Raw genomic sequence first — 18,193 nt, 5'->3', positions numbered from 1 at the left:
GAACAGTACGAGAATGCTTTCACATGGATTTCACAGTAGGTACATGTGCTAAAGCCCACTGTTAGGCCAAATTCACACAGAATTTGTGTGGTGCAAACATCTGGCAGGTATGTGGCACTATTTCACATCACATGTCACTTTGTGGTCTGCGCCACATCCACTTGCCGTCATGAGTGGTGCACCGAAGCAACAAATGCCAGAAGTGTTCAGGTGGCACACAGCTGTTTTCAGTAATTTGAAGTCATCCGCTGTGCATAAAAAAATGTAGATGAAACAAAGCTACATCTACCTCTGTAGATAGTTTCTCAGTAAAATTTTTACTTTCAACACAAAAAATTAAAAACTACTGTTTTTGGATTTGCGCATGTTCTCCCCTATGCAGTCTTTCTCATTCCGTAAAAGAAATGATTTTATGTCGTCATATAGTCTGACATCACAGATTGATAGTGAACTGGTTTATTTTTGTTACTGCCCATAGTTTTGTGGTAGTTCCCAAATAACTAAATATTTTGAAAACTTTTCAGTGAGGAATGTCGTCACTGGCCAGTTTACGTTTGGTGGGTTTTAGGACATAGATTGCTGAGTATGATGTATAGCTAACATATCATTTTAAAGGTGGAAGGAGAGAGATACCTCTTTTCAGTGCTGAGTAAATAAGTGAAAATAAGTGATATATCTTGACATCTGGCAGCCACACGCTACGACGCAGAACATTCAACATTATGGCTGTGCACTATGTCGATTTGTGGCAAGTATTTCTCTTTTTTGTCATTTATAAAGTCAGTTGCAATAAAATTTTATATTAATGTTGCATTAAGAGTTACTCTCATTTTAAAACTAGAGGTAGACAATCGCACACCCAGCAACAGAGTTCACTATATACTGTATACATAAATTTTTCTTGTCTGCACTAACAGTTATATTCACAAAACATTGAATAACTGTTTTTGTTCACATATTGTCGAACAAATGGCATGTGTTCCAGTGAGCAATGATTGCGAAATGAGATTCTGTTACTGATATAACTAAAGTATTCTGCGTTCTGGAAGTTTTATGCTTATCTATTTGCTGACGTATTTTATGCTTATATATTTAGGCTTTCTTGATGCAGGCAGTGTATACAAGGTAAAACACCATTTTGCATATTTTTTAAGAGTTATTACATGATTACTTACATTATCTTTGAAAAAGTAGCACTGTTTTTTTTTTATTTTCCTGGCCGAACAATATTGAATTTGTGCAGTTAAATTTTATTTTGAGAAAGCACAACACAGGTCAAAACACATACTGTTTACTGCAATACCAAATCTGCACAAGCAGTACTGGTAGCAGCACATACGAAAAAAATTAATGCTATTTGTGTTAAAATTATACTGCATGTGTACAGTCACAGCATCACATTTTCTGTCCTTAATCAATGGGGTTTGCCGGGCAGACATGCAAAAATCCACTATTCAATCAGTACTTGCTCATACAAAATTCGTTTTACAGCTGGGATATCCTGTCACATTTCAAGTAATGCTTTCTCTTGCCACTTTTTACTGGCAGAATTTTATCACACACAATACGCAAAACTGAAATGTTATCTAGTGTCAGATTTCTTTTTCCAGTATCTCTTGGCTTCTTTGCAATGCTTTTACAAATCCATGGTTGCTAGATGTTATGACTTTTCCTTCCCCTTAGTTTACTAGTTTTTTTGAATGAGTCTCTGGGCAACCCATAGTCTAGTGCATTAAGATCCCTAAAATTATCTGGTTCCATCTCCCACAGAAGGAATCCATTGTACTTGGAGTTAGCAATGTCTGGAATCCAGTTTTCTGGGTGAAAGGATATTTTGCTCCTCTATATAAGGGCAAAATCTTTTATCACATGATAGGAAACTATGCCCTGTTACTAGGAATTTCTGGTCTACAGCAGTGAAATATTTATGGATGATCAGATTTTGGAAAATGGCCCTAATATTTTGAACATCTCTTACAAATCCAGCAATATTTAGGTTTATGTTCACATGAAAGTCTTGAGAAACCGGTATTATGATCAAAACATTCCAGTTTCATTGTTTTTCTCTGAATTCTGTCCTTCACTTTGCCTACTACAATATAGAAAGACTTTTGAGACACTCTGTAAAAATGCTGGAAATTTTCGGGATACACATGCAGTCCTTTCATTACATCAAATGTGCCGTATTTCTTCCGTTTTCCCAACCATAACAGATGAACCCAATACCTTATTTGCTGCTTAACATTTACGCGCTACAAAAGATCCAATGCATCAGTATCTTCACCTGATAAAGAAGACATATTCTGATCCATTCGTAGTGGGGCTGTTCCCCACCTCTCTGACAGTGCCACTTCAGCGTGAATTGCTCATGCCCTGTCCATACCAAGTCATGTCTTGAGACCACCACGCATCTGCACCATGCCATTTCTGTGTGAATTGGGCCTTAGGAATGTTATTTAGAACTGAAAGGAGCAAGGAAGCAAAAAACTCAATCATTGCTCCAAGAAATTAGCTTTCTATATACACCTGGTATTTTTCCTATGGGTTGTCGGGTGCATTTTCTCTGCTGTTTCCACAGATATTTGCAATTTTATTTTTGAACATGGAGCTGGAGTCAGGTCCGGTCTCGGAAACTGATATACGGCTGGGAGAGGGGTGTGCTGACCACATGCCCCTTCATATCCGCATCCAGTAACGCCTATGGGCTGAGGATGACACAGCAGCCAGTCGGTACCATTGGGCCTTCATGACCTGTTCGGGATGAGTTTTGTCAGGCCAAGCAAGTACTGCTCATCTCATCTTTCATATGATGCCCAGCATCAACAGAAAATGTTGGTTTATTTCCCCATTACAAAAAAAAATCATTTTTAAAGTGGAATTTTACATGCCCATTCGACAGAGCAGTCCAAAATTGGTCTAGAGCGATATTCATTTTATCATTGTGTATTAACAGGAAGAGTAAAACACAAAGAATAAACAGTACTCTTACAGCAACTCAGCAGGGCTTCTGCATGGTGGTAGCAGTCAGTGCAGGCTAGGGTGGTGCTATCATTGCTGGAGTACTGGTTATTCTTCATGTTCTCTCTGTTAATAAACATTGATAACATGAATATTGCACTAGACTAATTTGGGACTGCTCTGCCAAATGGGCATGTGAAAAATTCCACTTTAAAAATAATTCTGTTTGTAATGGGAAACAAATTGACACTTTCTGTTGACACTGGACGTCGCACAAAAAATGTAATAAGCAGTATCTGTCTGGACCGACTCCCGCTGCGCGTTGCAAAAGCAAAATTGCAAATATTTACTGAAACACCAGAGATAATGTAGCTGATGACTCTAAGACACTGTGTGTGTGTGTGTGTGTGTGTGTGTGTGTGTGTGTGTGTGTGTGCGCGTGTGTGTGTGTGTAAAGCAGTATGTATGTCTAGCATCTCCTCTTAATTCCCTGGATTGGTTTCAACCAAATTTGGCACACAAAGAGCAAACTTCATGAATATGAGCACTGTGGGATTTACAATCTCCTAGCTCCAGTAGGAGCAGAGATACAGGCAAAAACATGGTTTTTCAGCCCTTGCAGTGCTGGGTACCCTGCACACCAGGCACGTTGTGTGGGGGAATAGTATCAACCTGCTTGCAGGACAGCCTGAATGCTGGGGACAAGAAAGGCTTTTCCAGCCCCAAAGTTGCAGTCTGCTCTGCGTGACAAGTTGTTGTGTTGGAGTAGCATTGATCTGCTTTGCACCGTAGCCTATACTTCAGGAACAAAAAACTGTTTTCAAGCCCATGACATGTAATCTGCCCTGCACAACAGGCATGTTATGGGAGTGTATCGGTTTACTTTATTGACCTGCTTTTCAGGGGTTACACATGCGGGAAGGTACACTTCGGGAAATATTGAGATTGACAGAGGAAGGAATAGACAAAGATAGGGGGAAGGAAGGGACAGATAGGAAAAAAGGGTAGGAGGGGATGTACAGAGAAGTGGGAGGCAGGAGGGGATGGACACTGAAAGAGGAAAGGAGGGGAGGAGATGTACAGGGAGAGGCAGAAGGAGAGGAGAGGACCAGAGAAAGTGTGATGGAGGACGAGGAGGACATAGAGAGGAAGGCAGAGGAGATGGACACAGAGAAAGCTGAGAAGGGGGAGATGCAGGAGGAAGGAGGACAGTGTAGTGTAGTAGTGGTCAGATGAAAAAGGAAGAGGGGATGGAGGATATGAACAGACGGAAGGTGGGAGGAGGAAGACATGGACAGAGGGAGGGTGGGAGGAGGAAGACATGGACAGAGGGAGGGTGGAAGGAGGAAGATATGGACAGAGGAAGGGGTGGAAGGAGGAGGATATACACAGAGGAAGGGGTGAAGGAGGAGGATATAGACAGAGGAAGGGGTGGAAGGAGGAGGATATGGACAGAGGAAGGGGGAATGAGGCAGGTATTGCCAGAGGGAGGGGGGAAGAAGATATGGTTGGAGAGAAAGGGCAGAGGATATTGACAGAAAGAGAGGGGAGGCGGAGATGGAACATATAAGAGAGAGAGAGAGAGAGAGAGAGAGAGAGAGAGAGAGAGCTGGGAGGATGAGATGGACAGAGAGACAAGATGGAGGAAGAGGTGGCCACAGAAGGGGGAGCAGGAGGCATAGGAAATATATATGTCATACACCACCATGGTTGAAGCTGCAGGGAAAATGCTAGTCCTCTACAAAGTGAACTGTATGAAACAATATAATAGTGAACTATTGGAGAGGACTTCTGTTATAGATAGCATTCAAAGGCCTATGATAGATATCCCCAAAGAAAGATTATGGGATTTGGCTTTACGACAGTTTTGCAGCACAGAAGCCATTTGCCATTATAACAAATGAGTTGCATCACTTACAGCAGTATGAGGAATGGGATCATTGATCTGTGGAGTAGTAGTTGTATGGAGTGATGATGAGTAATGGCACATGATGTAGTATATACATTTTTACACATATATGAGAACATTTAATGTTTTGTCTGGCAAACCGACCTGTTATCAATTCACATCTCATCTAGCAAGAAAGAATTTCTACACCTGACTTTGGAAATCAGTATCTTAAAAGACCATACACCTTAGCAAAAGATATCTTGCTTCTTTATGACTAAGGTGCCCAATAGTTAGTTACTATTCAACAAACTTTAAGGGGGTTTCCTTTTATTGTCTTATTTATATGGACACGTCAACATCATCAAGGATCAAACCACATGAGAAGTGAAATGAGAGAGAGAGTGAGAGAAAACCAATGTTGCCCCAGCAGATAGAACAATTAGCCAAATCACATGACGGGGTGTTATCAGATCTTTTACTGGCTGTCAGTGTGACAGCTGAGTGTAACAGCAAGAGGCACTATATAAGAACACTTGAGCCTGTCAAGATTGTGGGTGCCTGATGGATGGACACACTATCTCACAGACCACGCAGCACATGTTTACCAGCCATGACTCAGCTTTCTTCACAGAAGACCCCTTCAGCTTCTGTGTATGTTGGTGTTTCAAAACACACAGCTTTTGTGCCTCCAGTGCAGGCGAACGCAGGTGTAGATTCTCTTGTGGTTGCCTTCGAAATGCCCTTTGAGGCTTTCTTGATGTTATGGTGTCAGCAGCAATGGCACAGCAGTGGCCAGCAGTCTGACCAATCGCACAGCTCGACGAGTGCACTGGCATGAAGGGTGGCAGGTTAGCCCACCAGCAGTTGATGTTGTCCAAAGCAACTGCCAGGAGGAGAGGACCATCATCTGTCGCATTCAGGGATTTCATCTCGAACTCTAGGTCATAAAGCTCTGCTTTAACGTTATCAGACCTCATAGACTGTGTGAAGCCACGAAAAATAGCCTTGATCACCTTGTCTGTATGTGTGGCATGTGTTTGGCCACTTTCGTGGTGGTCACACTCCTGTAATCTTCACAGGTGAGGAAGTTTGACCCACACCAGATCTTTCTCCACAGATTTCAGAGTGAAGTTGTACTTGACCTCTCATAGCTAGCCGTGGTAGAACTCATCATTGCATCTCCCCTGATGGTAAGCATCATCGAACTCCACCGTGATAGGTGTGGCGAACACTGCTATCTGTCAGAGTGTTGTAGGACAGTCCTCTGCAGATTGGAGTGTGTGGGCACACCACCACAAAAATCTACCTCTACTTCAACTGAGCAGGAGTGAGTACAACCTGGGATTTCGCTCTCTCCACTCCTTTCTCTGCTGATATCATACACCTGTCTATTCAGAATTGCCTTGGAACTCCAATTGGTCTCATGACACCTCTCTATGGGCAAGCATGTGTTACCTGCCACTGTGTTTAGGGTGCAGTTTTGGGAAAACTGTCACTAACTGAATTAACCAACAAGGGCAGCATTGAGGATTGTGGTCTACAACTGAAGACTGAAACCGAAGATAAATGGACCACACCACAGAAAAAAATCACTGATTTCATACTGGACAGACAGTACCGTCCAGTGAGCAGTCATATCACTCAGAAACAGTTCCAGGCTGTCAGGTTGCAGAAGCCAGAGCCTCATGCATGTACCTCTGCTTACCCACATCACAGGGCTCAAATATTAACACGCATGCAGAAACACCATGACAGGAAAAAGCATGGAAAAATAAGGCATGGAAAGGCAAATCATGGTACACATGGGTACAAACAGAGATCAGGATTTGACATGTTAAGTGGTTGAAGTATTATATTGTAGGAAATTTTTCATAGTATGATATGAAGCCCTGAGACACTGTCATTGCCTCTGATCAGCACATGATGCAGGAACATACTATTTGACCCTGTAGATGTGTTTGTTCACCTACATTTCCCCACAAGCAACCAGTAACTTTCAGCAAGAAAATGCATCATCCCACTGCACTTGAATGGTGTCAAAATAGTTTGAGGGACTTTTTACACAAACGAGGATGCTTGTGTGGCTCCTTTGTCACATGACATTAAGTGCTGAAAACATCTGGGGTGTCATTAAGGGATATGTATTCTTTGGGTCCAGCTACGACCTAGCTCGGTTATGTTTTGGATGGCGAGTAAATGGTCATGGGTCAAGATGGTTTCTCAATTCTTTCAGTGTCTCACAGCATTCATGCCACAATGCATACTCTCTGTCATCAGAGTAAAAGAGATAGGTTTCTTTAATTGAAATCCTCATGATTGAAGCAACAGATACACTACAGGATATGCATCTAATTAACACTATGAAGCAAGAAGCTCTGAACAACTGCGTGGAATTCTTACATAGAATAAAAACATGGACAACAAGTAAGTTCTTGAAAGCAAAGTATTTACCTAGTGGGATGTGGGAAACTGCCTAAAAACCTCATCCAGCCTGACAGGCGCAATGAAATTCGCCGGGTGGATTTGAACTAGGGCTGGTGCATCTCCATGTTCCAGAAGCAGTGTTTTAACATGCACAGCTATATGAACAGTTTACAGACCCTATAATATTCTCAAAGCTATATTTTATGGGATTATCTTTTAAAAGGACAAAAATCCAAGAAAATTATGCCAAAAGACAACAGTGAAATCCTAATGGACTTAACTGTTTGGAAAGCTTAATAATGCGTTTGCCAGTTCAAATCTTCGTCAAAATCAACACTCACAAATATCTTAACATTCTGTGTAACATTCATAAAACTGAATATATTCCTTTTTTCTATAAAAATTAAGAGAGACTCCATACTAAGTGTATCTTTGGGAAACGTGACTGACAAATGTTTCAGCCCCTTGCTACCAACAAGATTAATTATAACACTTATGGCATCTGCAAAAAGTACCAACTCTGCTTGATATATGTTACGTCACAGGTCATTCACATATTACGAACAATAGAAGAGTCCTAACTGAACACTGTAGGACTTCTTTTATAACTTCCCCTAGTAACAAATTTTCTCTCTCCTTTCTGCATTGTGTAAATGTATTTTTGACACCTGAAAAAATGTATTTGGTTAAGAACGTCGGATCCTTACGCATTTTTCAAACACCATTTCCTGTCTTTTTACAATACATTCAGATCCACAGCCTATGACCTGTTACCATTTTTTAAAATTGGTTTCAGGAAAAGCCCGTTTCACCAGATAGAACCCTGTTACCAATCTAATCTACTAAAGAGTCCCCAGGAGGGATCTTTGTAGGTTGGGTGTTGGTACTACCCAATGCACCCCACAAGATGCTGGGAGCAAATTTTTACAGAACTAGTAGGATTCACGTACAATCCATATGTAACTTGAGAAAGAGAAGCTGAAACATGCAGAGTCTAACATGACTGGGCAGTTATTAATTGTATCACCTCAACAATCATCAACTTTATTACAGAGTTAGCCTATTTTTTTCTACCATCACTGGTTAGCTGTGAATAAAGTACTGAGCTTGTGACAACACACTAGTCTCCAGTTCAAAAAACCTGGAGTCACCAAACCTAAATTCAGCTATTGGTATAAAGCTCATTTGTATGCTGTCCATTTTCCACTTACCAGGGAGTACATGTATCTTAGACAATTTTATAGAAGAGGTAAGCATTATGCCCCTCAAAAGTTTAAGATTCAGCAATTATATCCAAGTGTTTGTACCATCAAACATAGGTCTCAAAGTGCGATCCTTGACTACACCGAACAATATAGATGCAAAATGCAGTATGAGAAATAATGTAAAGCTAAAATGATACATTTTGTCAATAAAATCTCTGGAAGCAGATTGCGCTGGGAACAAGGAATTATACGAAAACTCATTTTCGTACAAAGTTATGAACAAGTTTCTGGAAGTCACCTTTCCTGTACCCATTATTGTTTTTGTCATTTACTTGTAATAAAAAATGAATATTAATGATGTATGATAACAACCGAACAGAGCCAAAGCTGTATTGTGAATATTATTATAAATGTAAATAGGTTTTATGATACCCATGACTGCAGCTGGGAAGGAATGTTTATGGCTGTATGAACTGTTTGAGTACTGGGCATTGCGGTAATTGCACCATGAATCAGGTTCAGGAGGGCAAAGGTGATGTACTGGTTTTTCATCAGTTGACAGTCTGTGGAAGAAGGTAGCCCATACTGTCTGCTTCATTTTCAACAGATCCTCAGTATTATTTCTAACTACCACCCCATAATACTGCTGTAGTTCATCAAGCATTTTGTCTGTCTGCCTGCCTATTATGGTTTTATTATCAGAAAGTTTCTTGTCTCTCAAACTTTGTTTCAACTTCCTCAACCTGGTGCCCATCCTCTTTTAGACATGACCAAAACATTCCAGTTTTGTGATCATCTTCTCACCATAAGGCTGAGTGGCTACTACACTGTTATATACTTTTGAGTCTCTATCACCTAAGAATTTAGTGTGACACACTCCCCTTTCATTCACAGATCGACTAAAAATTTCAATAGCTGCAGAGGCCTCCATACCACCACTTGTTCCTTCTTAATGTCTGTCACTGATCTGCCCTTCTTCATTTACACTTCTAACAATTTTTGGTTAAAATCTGGAAATCTATTACCTTTCCAGTATCCACACTGGTCGCCGTAGCAACAGAATTCTTAGAACTGCAGCCACGCTTTTGCCAAGTCCCATCAAAAGCAACTGGTATATCAGTCATACCATCATTTATTTCAACAGCTTTGTTTGCACCACCCTTCATTGACTCACATGCAACAGATTCCACAGCATCTGCATACTTGTCGATTTTACAAGGTGGGTGTGGCATATTCATCATGGCACACATTGATTCTGCTGCAGTGTGTCCTTTGCCAATAGCTCTCAATCCATAAAACCACCTAACATTTACTTCAAAATAATTACAGAATTCCAAAATGAATGAGTATATTTACAACTGGCACAATTAATAATAAGTTTCCTGACTAGTCCATTTCATACATCACTGTCTTCATCTAAACTAACTGGCCCTCCACATATTTTACACGACAAACATTAACCTAACACCCTTGTTAGGATGTGTAAATCTAACAGAATATAACCTAACCTACCATTTACATCACTTCCGTTTTGAGAAAACTGTGTATCACAATATTATATTTTAATATTTTCAACATTTCACAGCCCTGTCAGCAACTGTATAAATATTAATATTAATTTTAATAATCAACAGCCTCAGTTGCACCGTTTACTTACAATGCGGCAGCCACAAGTGCTGTACTGGAACTGTACAGCAGTACGGCACTCGTGGCTGCTGTATCGTGGTTGCGAAGTGGGGCCAAGGCAGTTTCAGATAAGTTTTTACAGTCTGACGATAATTTATGGATTTGTAGTTTTAGCTTGACGATGTCCCCTATGGACAAACGGTAGTTACTGTTATTCTGAAGAAGGTTGGGTTATCCCGTCTGAAACCTACATAAATTCTAGGTAAATGTTGCAACTGAGGCTGTTGATTATTAAAATTAAAATTTTATTTTAATCTTCGAAGCACTACTGGGTGTTTCTCCAGATACTGAAAAGTTTGCCTGTATTTCATTGTCTGTAACTTCATACGCGACATGTTGAACACAATGTTTCCCTTTATTTGAAAATCTATTACCATGAAAGCCACATTTCTTAAAAACAGTTTGTTTTGGCGTCATACTTTACTTTTTGAGAGATTTACCAGTTTATTCATCACTTTTCCTTGGAAAAACATTAGCACTTCGACATACAATGCATGTTTATACTATGAAATGTTATGATACTGTTCTTGACGGTTCTACCAATACAAACACATAATTTAACCTTTAGAACACAGCAATCCACAGCCTTCTATATAAAAAATTGCCGATTTTATTAGATCTTGAAGTATTGCACATAAAAATTTTAATATTTTCAACCGGTGTAAATTATTAAAAAAATAATAAAATAAAATACTTCCCATGTGAGATTATAAGTGATATATATAGCATTTTATTCAGAGAATTGCAAATTTTATAATGAGATAAAAATCCGAAAATGTGAAAAAAAAATTTTTTTTTCCTTTCTAACTCCCCTTAAGTCACCAAATCTTAACCCCACACAAATGTCTGGGACTATTTGGAACAGCAGGTAAAACGTAATGATCAATCAACATCTTCGCACTTTGGTAGCTCTACAGGATCTAATCATCTGCGAGTTGCTTCGGATGGATACAGCATATTTGAAGAAAATTTTAATCTCTCTTCCTCACCAAACTGAGACTATCAACAAAGGAAGCAATGAAGGATCAGAGATTAGAGTTAAACATCATTCAACAAAGAGGTCATTATAGAAGCAGTACAAACTCAGACTATGGAAGGCTTCGGAAGGAAATAGGCTACATCATTTCAAAGGAACCGTACCAGCATTTGCCCTAAGTGATTCAGGGAAACCACAGAAAACCTAAATCCGGATAGCCAGGCAGGTATTTGAACAATTGTCGTCCCAAATCCAAGTCCAGTGAGCTAACATCTGCACCACCTTGCTTGGTGCTATTATCACGGCTAGAAACAGGGTTTTACAGTAATAGCTTGACGTCTCCTAGAGGTGAATAATTTATCATCTCGCATTCCTATGTATAACTATTTCATGATCTCAGAAGACAACAAAGAAACATTAACACATTATATCACATATTAAAGGGTGAAAAACCCTGTGTGATCATTAGAGGTGGAGGGGAGAATGGAGGATTTGCAAAAAAATGATGAGGAAAGGAAGGTGGGGCACTAATTTCATACTGGACAAAGCTGGGAAAGGAAATTGATCATAAGTTTTGCAATCAAACCATATGCCTTAAATTATTTATGAAAATTACAGAAAACCTATCTTGATAGGAAAACAAGCACCTGAACGCCATTCCTCTCAAAAGTGAGTGGAGTGTCTTTTACTGTACCATCTCATTTGGTCAGAAGGACAAAGTAAATTGGACATGACAGAGGAAAAAAATGGCTCTGAGCACTATGGAACTTAGCATCTGAGGTCATCAGTCCCCTAGATCTTTGAACTACTTAAACCTAACTAACCTAAGGACATCACACACACCCGTGCCCAAGGCAGGATTCGAACCTGCGACCGTAACGGTTGTGCGGTTCCAGACTGAAGCGCCTAGAACCGCTCGGCCACACCGGCTGGCCTACAGAGGAAACAGAAGACACAGAGGAGAAGGAAAAATGGGAATGAAAGTGGAACAGGCTGCAGGAAAAGAATGGGAGGGATATTGCTAAGAATCAAAATGCAGTGGGAAAGATACTATCAGGGAGAAAACAGGCTAAGAGACAGAGACAAGTTGGAGGAGACTGACGAGAAAGATAAGGACAGAGACATCTTCCACAATATTCTATTTCATCTCATCTAATACAGAAAGCTCTCAGTTATCTAGGTGTGGATTATTTGTCCATGGTTTAGCAATTTTTGGAGAGAGAGGGGAAGGGGGGGGGGGGATGCAGCCCAAAGTAGTTTGTTATATTTTATATTTTCGTACAGCATACACTATTACGCATGTGACTTATGTTTCAACAGCAGAAGATGACGTGGGCACCAATCCCACCACTGGACATCTCTGAATTATTTTCACATTGTGTCCCATTTACTCTTCAGGTAAATGTGAAGATTCAATGATTTTAACATACCCATGACTGATTTCCTGTACATGTGTTTGCCTAGTCCTTTTTCTAGGAGATAAAGGTCAATAGTTCCAAACCCACTGAGTCAGGCAAGAAATGAGGAAGTAATGCAGCAGGCTATGAAATCTGATAAGTAGCATGTTTTGCAAATATAGTATACAGAAGCATGCAGTAAAACACATGTGTACTTAGGATTATCCATAATTTTCAGTCATCTGTGCAGTATCGGGTCTGCATGAAACCAAATAATCGGGAACTTTCTGTATTTACAAGTGTGTTCAATGTCTCCCCATGATACTACAATGAATCCATGTTACAGGCTTGAAGAGATAGTTTTGTCTTACCATATCGTGGAAAGCCAATTCCAAAGCTCCCTTTATTAGCATCTCCTTGTCGGCCTCTTTATCTGGAACCCACATGGCAATTCCTCCTCTTTTGCCAGGCTCTACAATATCTTCTAGTCTGGGTAATAACTGTTCGACAACATCCATTAACCTGCCCTGTAAATACAATACAAAATTCAAAGTGCAAAATGTTTACAAACTACTATTGTAAACTGGTATTGCTCACCAAATGAATACTGCATCTAGAGAAGAGTTTTGCCAGATCTATAGCAGGCGGTGTGATTACTGATTTTTTTGATGTACAACAAAATTTTTTGGCTCAAATTAAGTGAAAGGTAATTTTCTTTGTAAAAGAGGAAAATGGATGACATATTGTTATGAGAGATTGTACAACTGTTTAAATTTCTTAAAACATTTATTATAACAGTCTCAACTGCAAATAGTCACACTTAGTAAGTAGTTTCAATCAAATGTAATGATCATCTCCAGTCTAAAAACAAAATAGAACAAAAATTAATCAATAACTACACTGTTCTGAAAACTTAAGGACATGATAAATAAAGTACCATAACATAATAATTACTAAGTAGAAATGAAGGAAAGTGCAGGAGCATGTTTTCAGAGGTCTCCTAGTTGTGCACAGAAAGTTGGATGTCACACGGTATGACGTCAGCAAGATTACAGTACCAAATGTAGCTAGCCCTGCAAAACGAGGCAGTTGAAGGAAAAGGAAAAGACAGTGTGTGTCAATTAGTAAGCAGTTACGGTGCACTGTGGTGCTGTACTTCATTACAAAATGGCCCAAAGACAACATCTGGATGACATCACGGGTGAAAAATCATTGAGAAACTGGAAGGAGGATAAAGTGTGATGAGTGCACCCCAGGAGTTTGGTATTGCTCACAACACTGTTTCCCATGCATGGGGAACATTCCAAACCACAGGCACACATGGTGACTGCATGGCATGGTCTCTTTGTCAGATGAGTAGTACATCGTGTTTCATTGACACCCACACATCAGCAGCACTGTTTGTGATGGTCCCAAGAGCTCTTCTCAGATGAGAGCACATTCAGTCTGAGTAGAGATACTCAACGTACTTTCATATGGTGAGAGGTGGGAACACATAATGCACCAAGGAACATTGTCAAATGTGATCATTTTGATGGTCCGAGTGTTGTGGTGTGAGGAGGCGTAATGTTGCATGGGTGTACTGATCTCCAAATCTTTGAACATTGCGCACTCACTGGTCATTGTTATTACAACATGGTACTCCTTCCCATGTGCATCTTTTCAGGGGTGTATTCAGCTCTGACTTCATTTTCATGGACAGCAATGCCCAACAGCATCAAACAGTGCTGGTGGATCAGATCTTGGAATGAGTAGTTAGTAGGGGTAGTTAGTAATTCCACAAGGAAAAATTGATTACTGTCATATATTCACTAACTTTATGTGATTTGTCTAACGAGGATGAAAGCTTCAGCAGCAATGTAAGCTATACAATTAGTCTGGAAAGTTGATAAATCTGACAAATCCCAGATTTTTTTCTGTTATGTCCACATTCAATACTTAAACATAGCATCTCAGTTTCTTCATTGCTTACATCTGCACTACTGTATTGACTTTCCATATATGAAACATATCTTCACTGAATTCTACTACTACTTCTTCAATTTCATTAATATATTGCTATTTTTGGCATGCTCCTTCTCAGATTCACTAATGAACTATAACATCTATTTTGTCACAACAAAACATATCTGTTACTGCAAGTATTTTTTTTTTTATTTTTTTTAATTTTTTTTTTTTTACTACATGTCAATCAGTGTAACTTTAACATAAGGTCCTTCCTCAACTCAAAATTGTAGTTTTCTTGACATATATTCTTCTTCGAAGAGACCAAACTAACTCAGTGCCAGTTTTCAAATTTTAATACACTATGTTTGCTCAGTGGTTGGTAGAATCTGTAATTTAGCAACACACATCAACTGATTTGTAAGCTACATCCACCCTCACTTCTGAGTGTCTTATTTAAAATTTATCTGGTACTTAATTCAGATTACTATTCTTAGAATTTTGGAACTTTTTTGCAAAATCACTGGCTTTTCTGTCCCTGAAAAATCACAAGTTAAAATATTGAAAAACAATCACAAGGAGAGAAAAAAAACATGTCCAATGATCTAAAAAAGATGAAAAACAGTTTGTGAAAAATAAAAATAATTACATAACACAAAAAAGCCTTTTTTTCTTTTGGTTATTAACATGTTCTGCCAAGATTAACATCTTCGCCTTCTTCCTTCATTCTTTTACAACATGATTATTGTTCATCTGAGTTACCAAAGTGATACTCATAACCTCATTACCCACCCCTTACATCAATAACTACATTCAAACTGCATCCACTTAATGTGATGGAGAGCATATAGCACAATATGCTGCACCACATTTAGTGGAAAAATAACTGCCATCTGCAGAAATATACATGTGGCAAAAAGTCACAGCTCATAACTGTGCTCTATTCATAACACTCACTTACATGGTAGATATGTTTTATGTGGCTACCCTTCAATGACAGATTCTGTAAGAGTTTAGAACAGCGCTATGCATGATTGTCTCCAAATGAACTTTATCAGGTATTTCTGAAATGCATTGACAATGACTAAATAAATAAACCACAGACTGCTAAGTTACTTTGAATTTCCTAACAAACTGAATGTTTGATTTGGAGGCAGCACATAAACATGAAATTAGTCAAGACTGAGTAATAAGACATTTTTGTAAGAGACTTTCTTGTTATGTGCACCAAACATCTTCATCCTCAGAGCTATTCCATGACAATCTGGTATTTTCTTTCCCCACCAAAAGTGCTCAGATGAATGTTCAATTCTGTATTACTATGACTTGTACATATGTTTGATGTGAGGTTTACCACTGCCACTGAACTTAAAAAAGAGTATTGTAAACTTTTGTCTAAATAGGTTTAATTCCTAAATATTGAAAGAAGCAGTGGTTCACTCTAAATATGATCAGATTTAACAATTACACTGCATCTCCATACAGATGAATGTTAGGCAAAGACCAATTCATCTGCGACATCATTTATGTATATTTTGAATGACAACACTTGATCATATTTTCCTCAGCAACCCACTTATTATACACATTTTGTAGTGTACTAACCATGTATGGGCAGATTGGCATGAACCTGAATAATGTATTGCAGCAGCGCTGACAGCAAGCGAGTGCAAGATGTTGTCACTGTAATAATTCAACAAGGTCAACCCAATTAGTTTTTTCACACTGCAAACTCAACTACACCGCACAGACTAGCTCGCAGCACAGGGCAAGGCAGAGTTCCACACTGACAGTGGCTGTGGTTAGGATACATGACTGGTAGTGTGCATATGCACATCAAGCACACTGCTGCCGAATATAAGTACTTGACATTTTTGTAACTAAATTATTCTTAGTCCTGCAGCCTTATCAGGATGACAAGGCTGAGCCACATGAGGTTGCCACACAAAGCTGCCACTAGAAGTCACCAGTCAATGCCACAGCAGGGAAAAAGCTCTAAGCACTAAGTGCCTCCCCAGACTTACTGCCACTGCACAGCTTGCCTTCCCAGGTCAATTCCAGCAGCACAGCCAACTCCTGCCCAGGGGACAGTGGGTCACTCCACACGCACACCGGGAGTCTATCACCATTGCAGCACAGCATCTCATCAAGGTGGGCATCCACTTTAGTTACACAGCTGGGCACCACCCAGGACCATAGCAGATACAACATTATCATGTGCACACGCTGCTGGCACAGAAACTGTGTGGCCTGTTTACATAGCAGCTGTTTTTCTCTGGACCTCCTGGGCTCTCACCTCACCTCCACCACCCACTCACATCATCTTGACTCATAGCCGCATCTCTCTTTACTGGGGGTGCTATAGTTTGGTGTCAGAATTTGCACTGTCGTCTTCACTCAGCACGGCACCTGGGCTATAACCTGCGGTGTCGACATGGTGATGTGAGTGGTGAACCACTTCGTTATGTTTTGGAAGGTGTAACAGACATGGAAGTGAGACCTGGCTGTCATCGTAATTTAAAGGTTTCCTTCTTTAGGTCAGAGGAGCTGACTGACTAATCTGGGCTAAAGGATAATTGTAGAGAGCAGTATTTGGTGTCTGTAAGGTGTTCACAATGTAATTTGCTTGGGAATACTGTGCCACGCATGGAGTCAGTGCCTCTACTTTTTTATACATGTTGTCAATATGGTCATATAGTAAGGCAAAGTAGAGTGTCTAGGCGGCTCATGACTAAACTGTGATGATCTTTTGCAGATGTGATTTTTTGCTGAATATTGGATGTAATTAAGATTAAGAGTACCACAGTGCAGAGTCTGTGACAAAAGGTTTGCCAGAGCAGGAAGCGGTACAGACATTTTTATAAACGGTAGTGCAGGTAACAGCAGGTAATACACAGCTACATGGGAAGTTGACAGCTAGGGGCAAAGTGTTAGCATTGCTTCCAGTACTGTAGCATGCTGGAGATCAATCTGCCGCATGATTAATTACTCCACTGTCTGGAAAATCATCTAAAAACATGAAGTCGTTCTTACAAAGAAGGGTGCGTACAGGTGCACCACAGGACCTGCAGTCTGCTAATAGGTTTGCGATGGAATGCAAAGAAACTGACATATCAGTATGGGTAAGGGATAGATGTGGGGTGTTTTCTGCAAAGATTAAGTGATCCAGGTGTGGACAAAAGGGGCATTTACAAAGGTAGTGTCACCAGCCACAGGGAAAATAGAGGAAATAGAAGGTGTCAGCAGCAGAATTTTGGTAATGGATGTAAGGGTGGACGAGGAGATGGTAAGCAGCTGTTATATGCAAGGGGGAACCTGAAGATCAATTAAAGGTATACCCACTAAAATCAGATGCAACGAAAACATATGCAGAGGTGGAGGGTGCTGTTATGGGTGTTGTAAGAAATAAAGAGTATAAGGTTTTGTTGGACACAATGGGGTATGTGTCAATTGCCAGTAGAAACTCAGTAGGTTGAAGGCAATGGAACTTCCCTAGCTATAGGTTTCGTGGGGTCAGCGATAATGATATGTGACTATTGAGGTCAGAAGACGTAGATTTTCATATAGCAGCTGTTTGATCTGAGTAGTGTGTAGAGGTGGTACCACATGTAAGTGAGGACTAAAGCATGATTCTGGGGTTAGATTTCTTGAATCAACACTGTGCTAAAATTGGCCTGCGGCAACATACCGCAGAACTTAGTGGAATGATACT

The 18,193-nt window shown here is 39.9% G+C and overlaps 1 protein-coding gene across 2 annotated transcripts in view; it reads right to left on the bottom strand.

Moving 5' to 3' along the window:
* LOC124556551 (protein phosphatase 1H) overlaps positions 1-18,193 on the bottom strand; it is a 174,008-nt gene that overhangs the window by 75,913 nt on the left and 79,902 nt on the right. For both annotated transcript variants that reach the window (XM_047130509.1, XM_047130510.1), the window contains exon 3: positions 12,909-13,064. In XM_047130509.1, coding sequence (XP_046986465.1) covers positions 12,909-13,064 — 156 coding nt within the window. The remainder of the gene's footprint in view (positions 1-12,908; positions 13,065-18,193) is intronic.

Source organism: Schistocerca americana, chromosome X (assembly GCF_021461395.2).
Source record: "Schistocerca americana isolate TAMUIC-IGC-003095 chromosome X, iqSchAmer2.1, whole genome shotgun sequence".
NCBI classification, from domain to species: domain Eukaryota; kingdom Metazoa; phylum Arthropoda; class Insecta; order Orthoptera; family Acrididae; genus Schistocerca; species Schistocerca americana.
Note: the sequence above shows the minus strand (reverse complement) of the source record. Positions and strands in the feature narration are given on the sequence as shown.